The sequence below is a fragment of the Nuphar pumila genome, chromosome 2, assembly GCF_984573655.1.
Source record: "Nuphar pumila chromosome 2, dmNupPumi1.hap1.1, whole genome shotgun sequence".
NCBI lineage: Eukaryota > Viridiplantae > Streptophyta > Magnoliopsida > Nymphaeales > Nymphaeaceae > Nuphar > Nuphar pumila.
Window position 1 is genome coordinate 2,917,705 of NC_143250.1, and position 12,593 is coordinate 2,930,297.

A 12,593-nucleotide genomic window follows, 5' to 3' on the forward strand; every position below is an offset into this window, starting at 1 on the left:
CTTAGTGAACTCTGGATAATGGAGATCACAAACATGATTAATAAAAATTTTGTAAGAACAAATATGAGTAACAATATAGTTTCTAGATTATAAAATTCCTATTTATACATCAAAAGAATTTGCTATAAGAGTCGATTCTTAGGTTTTTGATCATGGGGATCAATTTTTGAAAGTGGTTTTGGTAGTTTTTACCATCAGGGTGACCCCTGGTCCCCTATGTATGTGCTGTAATTGATGATCTAAAGCCAATATCATAAATATTTTCTTTAAAAAAGAACAAGATAGTTTAACCTTCTTTAGATAGTACACCTATATATATATATATATATATATATATATATATATATATATATATATATATATATATATATATATATATATATATATATATATATATATATATATAAACACTTTTGGAGTATACAATTTGTATAGATCTAATCTACAAATCACGTTTGACATATTTTATTTGCTAGTTTCAGGTGTTTAAAGTTGACTTGAACATGATGTTTTAGTTCATTGCAGCATCCACATCATGAATTGTGAGACGTCCATTTTTTTTATCATTTCAGATATTGAATCTTGTGATAGATTACACATGATAAAACTTTTTAAAATATTTAATGAACAATCTTAAACATATGGGTATGCATGGTTTGATATGACATTTGCTAATTAAATCCATATAATCTATATATGGTGGTTTTGAACCAAGATATCATCAGTGGTAATACTCTTTTCTTAAAAAAGGTCTTGCCAGTTACCACTTACCACTTTATGACATGTTCAAAACCAACATATATATATATATATATATATAAATATATATATATATATATATATATATATAGAGAGAGAGAGAGAGAGAGAGAGAGAGAGAGAGAGAGAGTAACTATTAAAATGTCAGACAGTTTTGTGCCACTGGCGATCAGCGTCACAGAAAAATTTGTGAGGTTTTACACTTTTAGTGGCGATCTAAAACCGCTGCAAGCAAAAGAGTGTTTTTTTGACTGAGCTAGTTGGAGACTTATATATGTAGGGTGATTGTCCTAACAGTAGGAGGGAGTGGACAATCTTAATTTTTATTTTTTTATTTTTATACTTTTTTGGAAATATGACCTTACAGATGTGATCTACATGGTTATTTTAGTGGAAATCGGCTTTTGAATCATCCGATTATGACAGGTGAGCAGGATTTTATAAGGAATCAAAACTCAATGGCTCAAAATTTTTAAAAAATGTAAAGCTCATGAAATCTTATTTTTTCATCAAAATAATTTGATCTGACAGTTGATTCCTCTCTCTCTCTCTCTCTCTCTCTCTCTCTCTATATATATATATATATATATATATATATATATATATATATATAGAGAGAGAGAGAGAGAGAGAGAGAGAGAGAGAGAGAGAAGCTGACTGCACCAATATGTGCCTATTGCTGCTTATAGGTTTTTGAAGGGTTATTTTTCGTCGTTTTCTTGAAGCCGAATACACAACTATGTTTGACATGCTTGATTTGATAGGAATGGACTTTTGCATCATTCAATTCGGATGGGCCCCTAAGTTTTTGTAAGGTTTGAAAATCAATAGTATAAATTTTTATAAATATCATAATCCTTCAGGGTTTAAAAATCATATTTTTATCTAAAAAATATTATTCAAGTGTGGTTTCCTAGCAAATTGACCATGCAGAATACACCTGCATGGTCAGATTTGGAAACAACAACTCGGGAACCACCCCTTCACGATGCTCTTTATATATATATATGAAAGAAGAGGGATGGTCCACGCCCTGTCTCTCCTTCAAAATATGTATGTTATATATGTTTTTTTTGGCAAATCTAACCATATGAATGTTATTTCTTCGGTTGAAAACTTATGAATGAACTCTTGGATCAAACTTTTTTAATGTGTAGATTGGATTTTACAAGGATTAAAAAAAACAATGGTTTTGCAATTTTCTATGTTATATATCTTAGCTACACATCAAAAAAACTTTAATCGAAGAGTTTAATCATATATTTTTTATAATAAAGATCACATCTCTAGGGTCAGATTTGCCAAAAAAAAGCATGTCTGACATACAAATTTTGAAGGAAAAGACAAGTGGCGAACCACTTAGTTGGTGTACCATCGCCTTAATATATATGAAACCAAACTCCTAGATGTGGACATGTTTACTACAAACAATTGTCAGGACAAATCTTTTTGTTCTTTTATCAAAAGTAATTAAATGATACGTTTATTAGTTTTATTATGAAATGAACATGTTTCTAAATCTTTTTTTTTTGTGGCTAGAAACCTTCACTGAAGCTAGAAAAACCCCGAGTGAGGCCCCACGACCACCTTGCCTGCCTTGGCCCACCTCTGAAAGATAATGTTTCTAGATTTATTGGGTGTATAAATTTGACCGACGTACCAACATCCAAACTTGACCATCGACATGTCTTGACCCACGTTTTTGTATGTATGGATTTTATTAGGTCCAAATAGGTTTAAATGGAATTGGTAACCAACCGTTGCTTTTCTTAATTTTGATCTTTGCACGCAAGCAGCAGTCTTTGATTCTCAGTAAAGTGGAAGAAGCAAACGAGAAAAGTTACCTTTTCGCCTACGCCTGATTCTCCATATAACGTAGAAGCAAATGGCACACAGAATCAACGGTACTGTGGCAATTATCACGTAAACTACGACGGGCAAATGGCTCTTGCTGCCTGCAAATTTAAATGAATTTAAACATCCAATTAGTGAATAATTAACTATAGACTAATACTTGTTAGAGAGTGAGTAGGTACGAGAGAATAAGGGTTTTTTGGAAGTTTTTCACAAATCTGAACCCACGGATGTGTTTGGTACAGTGGATTTGCTAGAGAACGGTACTTAGATAGTCTTTTATAGATATAAAATATGAAATTTTAAGCTTGAATATTTTATAAAAAAATTTAGACCATTGATTTTCAAACCTTACTAAATCCTATGGACGGACGATCAAATGGGCTATTCAAATAAAATCAAGCACGTAGAACACATTTGTATGGTCAGATTTGAGAAAAACATGAAAAAACCCTTCAAAACTCAATATTCTGGTGGTAAGCACGGATCCGGGTAAACACTTTGGCATTCAGGTGAATAATCACCCTATGAACACAATAAAACACGAATAGTAAAAATTTAATGTGGGTATCCAAACCACATGGGATACCGAATATAATATTGCTTAGACATTCTTAAATAATTTTCATAAAATGTTAACCTTTTTAATATTTAATGACCATCTTCCCCCGCTAACCAATGACTTACATAAATAATTTTCATAAAATGTTAATTTTATTTTATTGACTGAAACTGACACGCATAACTCTGATTGAGCGTTCATTAAATTTCTTTTTTTTGCAGACAGTGTTTAGAAAAATATAATAACCCAAGCGAGTGGCACATGCATTTCGCAGACGGTGGTTTGACCAGCACTTGCAAATTATTAAGATATAAGTTTGGATTTAAAAATTATGGATTAAATTGCACAACGATTTTCATAATAGTCCATTATATATATATATATATATATATATATATATATATATATATATATATATATATATATATATATATATAGAGAGAGAGAGAGAGAGAGAGAGAGAGAGATCTACCTAATTCGGAAGCATCCAATCTCAGGTAGACGTCCACACCATATCCAGGACCCGAAAACTGCGCAATGTCCAGCAACTCTCCTCTCCATATCATACAACCCATTTCAGATGCATATGCAAAGGCCGTACACGAGCAATTGTTCAAGCACACTGCTCGACAGTCATCCTGACTTGAAATCGATTGGACCCAGAGGGCATGATCCGGAGGCTTCACCGCCGACAATGTCTGAAACCCGGTCGAACCTGAACCGGATCCACTGCTGCTATTAGTACCACATCCAATCAGGATCCTTCGAACACACCCACTTGAGGTGGGTTCGAACCCAGGCAAGCAACTGCATTTGGGACTGGGCTTCGGGTTGCAAATACGAAATGCCCCGCACCAATTATACGAGTCACATAAGCTCGAAGGTGGAACCCAGTACTGGAACCACGACCGGGTGGATGTATTCCACCGATATTCTATAATGGACCCGGTGTGGTCCAGCACGAACCTCATCATACCGGTGAAACTGGGCGAGATCGAGAGGTAGAACTCATCCCCCTGGGTGTTTGGATTGAGCCCGAATATATTGAACGACGACATGTTGGAGATTCCGGTGAAGGTCCGGCCCTTCAATGGACCAGTCCGCCAAATCGGAACCGATCCATTCCAAAGGTAAAGCTGTGAGCTGTTGTGATCTAGGCCAAGCGAGAACAGACCCGGCGACGGATCGGTGGCACTCCTCCACGACCTCCAGATCAATGGCTCCGTCGTCGTCGTGTTCCGAGAAAATCGCATATCCTTCATGAACGTATCGGTCGGATCTCTGAAGCTCTCCCATGAATTGGTTCCATGATTCGTCTCAGCTATCACCAAATTCCCATTATCATTAAGCCTCGCGATCGTAGCGTTTCCCGAAGGTGGCCGTCCGCCGGATGACCACAGCTTCCTCCCGTTTCCACCAAGAACGACGAGGTGTCCATCGCCGGAGAGTTCGAGAAACGCACCGGAGTCATTCGCCGGGATCGGAGTCTCTCTGTTGGCCACCCATACAATGGTCTGAGGGATACCATAGAACCATATTCCCAAGTATCTATCCTGAGAGGAGCTACCATTCGGTGTGAAGAAGCCTAGTGAGAAAACCTTCTTTTCCGAGATGAGGATCTCGTTCAGCCTCAGCTTTTCACCTACTGATATCATTTTTTTCGCATGGGAAAGGCATAGGAATAGGAGCAGAAAATGTATGAAACAGAGATATGAGGGAAGAGAAATGATGGTTCTCATTTTCATCATCTTTTTTTGTGTTAAACAGGGAATCCCATTCAATTCTATGGGTTGAGTCTTATATGCCGGGTATACAGAGAGAAGTTGGTGGGGCTCACCGCCACAGCCTGTGAGCCCGCAGAAGAAGCCCCATCAGCGTGTTGCTGAAGTCAAAACACGAAGCCCATGTGGTCAACTTGGGCGTGCGTCAGGTTTGAGGTTTGACTTGACGCGCTCACAAGGCACTGTTGCGGTCCTTGAATTCGTGCCATTCACCCCTCCCCCTCTTTTCTTCATTTTGGATTTATATTCAGAAAACGGAATTGAAGTTTGGTCAGATATCGGATTCATTGACATCCCTAATCAAATCATAGTTTTTCAGTAAAAGCTTGTTTGACACCCAAAACTAAATTTTTAACATGGTTTTGGGTGTCATTCAAATAGTAACTATTAAGGGTAAATCTAGGGGTGTAATTAGGTCAGCTATAACCGAACCAAACTGGTATCTTAAACCAAATACACCTGAACCGACCTGATTTTGATAGACACATGGGTTCATGTAGGGTCTAAAAATCTAGAACTATTCAACAAATAGGTTGGTTCAGAGTATGGAAAATATGGACCCGAAACCAATTAGAATCGACTTGGTTTTTATACATGACCCTAACAACTCTATGCAATTTTATATTAGAACTGATCCGAACCTAAATCGGGCATTTATCCAAACTCATTTCTTGGCAGGCCTGTTTTTTGTCTTGGACCCGACAACCAAACCATCCTAGCCAGAACATAATGTATACCAATGATGAGAAATATAAATATAATTATTCATACTAAGAATGTACTTATCATTGATTCAATAGGGTTACTTTATGACAACAACTTTCCTAAGTTTAAAAGGTTAAAAGTCCTGATAGAATGAACCTGTATGGAAACAAGCCCACCTATTTATACTCAAACCGAATTAACCCATACAAGTCTGCAATCTTATTAATATCTACACCCAACCCGAGCATAAATTGAACTAAGACCCGATCCATTTGGAACATACTGTTTTTTCCTAAACATGTTAACCATATGAGTCCACAAACTTCAATCATACCCAAACTTGGGTCCTAGCCCAAATCAAATTGAGCCGGTTTTGGTTCTATACGTTAGACCTTATTAAAAACGGGTCTACTTAAGACCCAAATGACTTGGATCCAAACTGATTTGCATCCAACCTGTTAATCCATATGGTTCTTCAATTTTAGTAATACCCAAACCTGAACCTGAACCTGAACCTGAACCTGAACCTGGACTTGAATCAAATTGGGTCAGGTTTGGGTCTAGTTTTTAAACTGGATTCAGAAACAGATCTGACAAGACCTGACCCAAACTTGAAGATTCGAACCGGAGACAATTACACCTGTAGGTAAAACTAATTTTTTAAATAATTATAAGGGTAAAATTTAACATGAAAGTATTAACCATCACCGTACCAACTAGCCGGAGGTACGATTTTGATTGACCATGGAACAAACGACACATGTGCTGATGCTAGGTCTGGTAAATGAGCCGAACTAACCAAACTTCGGGCTTTGCTCATTTACCAGTAGGGATGGCATAAATACAGAAAAAAGGGGGATCCATTAGAACCTGCTCTGTTTGGACCGGGGATGGAGGACATAAAATGGAGAATGGGTCAGGGATGAAGGTGAAAATCAAAATCCGTATGGGGATGAAAGTGGGGATGGACTTACTCTTGCCTCTGCCCCGTGCCGCCCCATCCCCAATCCCTGTTAATAAAATTATTAATATACCTTTATATATATTTATATATACATATATTCCTGACACTAAACCCTTCCTCTCATTTTTATTTTCATCTTATTCTATTTAAAATAAGAATAAAATTATTTTGAGACGTGAACAGGAATGGAGATGAGGACAAACTATTTTGAGATGGGGATGAAGGGTAAAATTTTGAGACGGGGACGGACCAGGGATAGAGGGCAAAATTTTGAGACTGGGTAAGGGTGAAGACCTTGTCCTCTGCACCCAACCCGGTCCATTGCCATGACACTATCCCCTGCACCTGCCCGGGTCCATTGCCATCCCTATTTATGAGTTAATTGAGCTCGTGGCTGGGCTCATGTTTGTGTTTAGCTGAGCTGACCTCAAGCTCGGTTAGTCCTTAAATGATATGAGCCGAAGACAAGTTGGTTCGTGTAAAAATATTCCATGTTATTTATACATGGAATATATGTAATTTTTATATATTACAGTACTTGAGAGATATATGTTTTATATATTACACTTAATGGTACATATTTATGCATATATTTTCTATTCATCTTTTAGCTTTGTATACATATTTTATAGATTCAACTTTTCATATATTATACTTAAGTGTTTGGACTGGACTTGTTTAAGCAAAACAATTGCTCATGGCTCGGCTCATCGGCTATGACATTATCAATGACATTATGAACGGGTTCTTGATGAGCCGCCAAGTCGTATTTTACCAGCCCTAGCTGATGCAAGTGTAGGGATGGCAGTGGACCGGGGGAAAGCAGGGCCCCGCCCCGCCTCGCCCTGTTAGGACCGGGGATGAAGGGTATGAAATGAGGATGGAGGCGGGAACGAAGGTTAAAATCCATCCCCGTTCGGGGATGGACATACCCTTTTCCCCACCCCGTCCCCGCCCCATCCCTGCCACTTTTCCCCACCCCACCCCGCCCCGCCTCATTCCCGTTTGAACCGGGGATGGAGGACATGAAACGGGGATAAAGGCAGGGGTGGAGGTTAAAATCCATCCCCGTCGTGGATGGAGGTTCTAATCTTGAGGCGGGGCGGGGGTGGAGACCTTGTCCCCCGCCCCACTGCCATCCCTATGCAAGTGTACTGGAAAAAATGGATAATGTTAAAACAAAAAAACTTGCAAAAAACTTGGTACCTGCTTTTATTGACATTTCTTCTAGAAGGTTTCATTTCAATTTTGAAGTCAAGTTTTCAAAATGTTGATTATTTCTTATATTTATTTAACTCATTTAATTTGGTGAGATGTTGTAGATGAACACACACACACAAAAAAAAGTTTTATAAAAATCTCCTGATAATAGATACAAGGCTAATAAATTGTTGTTTGCTGTTACATTTTGTACTGTTAGTTGGTGGAGTTGATGCTACTTAGGATAATATCATAATGATAATCAGCCCCATGTCCTTCCCCAAAAAGGAGGATGTAATTTTTTGAATTTAAAACCCCAAGAAACCACACTACGCCAACACTCCTTGGGGCGAGGACAGTGTAATTAATTTCGAGGAAACGATACCTACCATGTTCTGTAGTCGATATAAGTCGTTGACCTTATACTGGGACTGGGCGTGCCAGGATTACTATCTCCAAAAAAAAAAATGTAATTTTATTTTGTACAATTGGCAGCTTTTTGATAGGGACTTGATGCTTGGATGGTTTTCCAAGGTCGACCTATATGACAATCGTCAGCACGAGCTCATCTATTTTGATGGAGGAGTCCATGACTGCCAAGTCAATTCTTCTACACATCTTATGCCATTGTGAGTTTGAAAAACAAGTCTTTACAGCTGTTATGAAACTATGAAGATTCTTTTTTTACAATATTTTTTAATATATTTTATTTACATCTTGAAAGGTCCGTAATCACATGGCTAATTAAATTTCAGGAATTAGGGAGGTTGGGAACCAAACACGAGCAATCTCATGTGATGCACCAATCACATGGTGCCAGTTTGAGTGGATCTTGTTGATTGTTGCTAGGGCTGGCTTGGCTTGGCTTGGCTTATGTTGGGCTCGTAAAGAGCTTACTCATAAAATAGGTTCGGCAAACTGAACATGAGCGATAGGTATTCGGCTCAGTTTGAATCGTATAAGCTCATTGCATAGTATACTTTTACATGCATTTTTGTAATCTTATTTTTTCATCTTTAAAACAATGTATCATTTTTTTTTATAAATAAACCAGATTGAACTTGACTTATTTAACTGGAACTTGGTATGAACTCGAACTTGGTTTGGCCTGCCACAAACAATGAGCAAAGCTTGAACACTTTATTTCTCCACCTTCAACTCATTTATCAGTCCTAATTATTGCTTCTTTAAGCCTAAGGAGTTTGGTGCAGTGGAAAAGGGCTTTGGCCACTAATTTGGTGGCTAGGGTTCCATTCCCGTGGGCATACGCCCCTTATATAATAAGAAGGTGCAACGGCATTATGTCTCTAACTTGTACCGAAGCAAGGCCAGTGTCAAAGAGAGAGGGTGCAGCTTTGACTTGATCGACCAGGGTCCTTGACTGTTTTTTCCACTAATATGGTCTCACTCTCAAATATTAGAAAACTAACGCCCTAAAGTTGTCGGCTGATTTTCTTTACATAAAATTAAGAAATTGGAATGATGGAGACTTGTCTTTTTTGCTCTATTCTGGTCAATGGGTACCAACAAAAGTGGGCATGTCCTTGGCTCAAATTCCTACCTCAAAACTTGAAAAATATTGAACTTATGGGCTCAAATGGGCTTGGCAAGTGTGGTGAACTCGGTAGTAAACCTGGCTGTTGGTGTGCTTCATACTTAGTCTGGTTGAAACCCTAGACATAGTGATGCAAATTCATGCTTCGATTCATGAAGAAAAATTATGTTACATTACTCTTATGCAAAAAAATAAGAGAAAATTGCATACAAATTTAAGAAAAATAGCAAGTTTAATCATCAAATTTTGATATCCGTCCCTACATAACAAGTTTTTTATAAAAAAATAAAACCCTAATCTTACTTTTAAATCATGGATAGATCTAATATCAGAATACAAAGTTTCAAAAACTCTACATTCTTAAATGGATCCTTATCGACCAGAGTCTTCATCTTTACTCTTGAATCATTCTCTCCGGGTTGAAGAAGACTTGCCCTTAAATTTGAATCTTGCAATTGCATCTTTTTCAATTTCATTCCACCTTGTGGGTTATGGGCCCATAATATGAAATTGGATAGCTTTTTGGCTCTAAAAACTCTGCATACCAAGAAGGATCTACTTTGATATGTATTTAAAAGCTTGATGTTCTTCTCAAACCATTCATAGTCTTCAATTGCATCTTTTTGTTAATATGAATCAAATAGATTTAGTTTCAGTTTGATCCAGTGTTAAGAAGTCCAACAAGAGATAAATTGGATCTCTTGCTTCATCATCCTGTGCTCCATATACTATTGATGATGCACTCCCAACAAGCTCAAGTTCTGGGACATGTTTGGTTTAGGTGAGGTGAGTATGAGTAAAATTTAGATCTGGATAAGATGTAATGCATCAAATGATTCTGTTGGGATTGAAAACCAGATTTGAGTTTGGGTGGTCAAGATAATGAGCTTGGTAAAGATCTAGTTGGATCGCGACCAGATCAAGACATACAAATTCATCAAACCTAGAATGAATTGGCTCAAATATTGACATTAAAAGGTCAGGCTAAGACTTGATCCATATCCAAAATTATATTGAGTATGGGTTTGATCTGAACTGAAACTAGAGCTCTGTCCAAGTTCGATTAGTTCAGTTTTGGGCTTAGGTATTCATATCAGGACAAAAAATAAGTGGTGGGGCTCAACCAGGTGGGCTTGGATATTGAACTGTGTCCACCCAGTGCAGAAATGGTGTCCTAAGGCCTAGAACTAGTAGGTTTTGGGTCAAACTTGGGCCTAGAACACATGGAACCAGGTTCTAGGTCTGAGAACCGGCCTGAATCCTGGTTTTAACGTCAAACCAGTTCTCCCAATCATTCCAGTGGGTACCCACATTGGGGAACGACGGGTGGATTTCCCTACCAGCATGGGGAACCCAATATTCTAAACTTACTTTTAATCTTAAATAGATCCAATATTCCAAATTAATACAAAGATCCAAAAACTCTAAATTCTAAAATGGATCCTTATCAATCTGGGTCTTCTTCTTTGCTCCAGCAACTTTTTGGGGATCCCGGGTCCATAAAGATCCACTTTGATGTTTTAGATAATTTTTATCATTTGGATCATTTTGTAATGGATCTTAGATCCGATATTAAGATTTTATTAGATGAAGATAATTAAGAGTTTTTATTTTTTAAGAATTCATCAGATTATATATTTTACTTGGATTGGGATTTAGGGAACCTCATCTATAAAAGGATGAGAGGTAATCGTAGTTGGTAGTTTTCTCATAAATTGAGTTCTCTCAACTTACATCGATTTGGTATCATAGCAATATCTCGACTTACATCACATAGGGACCCAAACGGTTCGGATCCGGCCAAAAAATATATGAGAAATCATACTGGAATCTGATCTGAAACAGTAAAAAATTGCAAAACTTTCATCTTGGAACCGGCCCATTTGCATTCCTACCTAGACAGAATCAATGTTTGACTTATTTACATGGAGACCATATTAGGTCAGAGGAACATCCCAATAATACCATCAGATGTGCCTTGGATACTGTTTATGTTCATCCATAAGATGAACGGCAACCCAAACACTACCATTTTTCTTTGTTTTTCAGTCATTAGCTTTTTGTGCTTTAGATGCCGTTCATCTTCATTACTCCTACCATGTGAGACGTAAGCTAATAATCATGATGTATGGGTTGCCATTCATCAGATGAACGGCATCCAAGGCACCTGTGACCCGTAATCTGTCAAAGTTGCCTCTGACCCGATTCTGTCTCAGCTTTTTTTGAAAGGTAAGCTGAGGTTAGGCAGACCCCTACCATACCAGTTATACAACGATAACATTGAGATTTGAACTTGCAACGTCCCAACACAAGGTGACGTGCACTAGCTGCTCCTACCAGACAAGGGGAGCCCCCGTCAAGTAGTTTCTGCATTAGGTTGGTTATAATGGGTGTGGGCCAGCTTGGTACAGATCCTATGGAAGATTAGCCTTTTTGTTGGGTTTGGTAAACAAGTCGAGAGAACGAGTTTAAGGTGTTCAAGATTGTTTCCTTCTTATGGCAAGCCAACCTGAGCTCAAGCACATGATGACCCCCAACCATAGTGAGAAATTGGAATTTTTTCATAAATCTCGTGTTTTTTGGCAAAATCTTGGCAATAAAAACATAAATTAAAAAATATATTTGTTATAAGAAAATATTAATAAAAAATATTTAAAAATAAAAATACATGGTTTTTTCATGATAAATAGCCGTTTAAAACATAATTATCACGTTTAAATCACAATATTTTATGTTTTTTTCATAAATCTTGCGATATTTTGAAATTTTTGCTAGAAACTGCCATTTTAAACTTTCAGGCAATTTCTCGCGATATTATCGTAAGATTTTCATAATTCTCGCGATATTATGGCAATATTTTCATAAATCTCACGATGTTTGTTACAGAGCCCCAACTAAACAAGCCGAGCTTGAGTGGTTCATTTGAAAAAAAGAAAAAGAACATTTAAAGCTATAAATAATATGATTTTAGCTAGCTCTAAATTAACTTATATATGAAGTTGCACTAGAACTTCTCATTTACGAATAAATACAACGACTTTAAGCTAAAAGCAACAGACATTTAAACACTAGAGCAATTGCTTGCAGGCCACATACTTAGAGCATTTATTATACGCTGCACTTCAATATACAAGAATAGAGTAATGGGTGGGTGCTAAACCCATTTGATGCGAAATCTCATGTTAAATGAGTTTTTTGAGCTTTTTTTCATTT

The 12,593-nt window shown here is 37.4% G+C and overlaps 1 protein-coding gene across 1 annotated transcript; it reads right to left on the reverse strand.

The window, feature by feature from the left end:
- Positions 1-2,568: 2,568 nt before the first annotated feature.
- Positions 2,569-4,944, reverse strand: LOC149844484 (G-type lectin S-receptor-like serine/threonine-protein kinase B120). The gene is made up of 2 exons (XM_089997175.1): positions 3,648-4,944; positions 2,569-2,714 (listed from the first exon to the last, which is right to left on the reverse strand). The coding sequence occupies exons 1-2, from the start codon at positions 4,921-4,923 to the stop codon at positions 2,569-2,571; spliced, it is 1,422 nt and encodes a 473-aa protein (XP_089853301.1). The 5' UTR covers positions 4,924-4,944.
- Between the last annotated feature and the right edge of the window lie 7,649 nt (positions 4,945-12,593).

Coding starts and splice junctions, on each gene's coding strand:
- LOC149844484 (XM_089997175.1), bottom strand. CDS start 4,923: ATGATGAAAATGAGAACCATCATTTCTCTTCCCTCATATCTCTGTTTC. Junction 2,715..3,647: donor ATTGGATGCTTCCGAATTAG/GTAGATCTCTCT, acceptor TTAAATTTGCAG/GCAGCAAGAGCCATTTGCCC.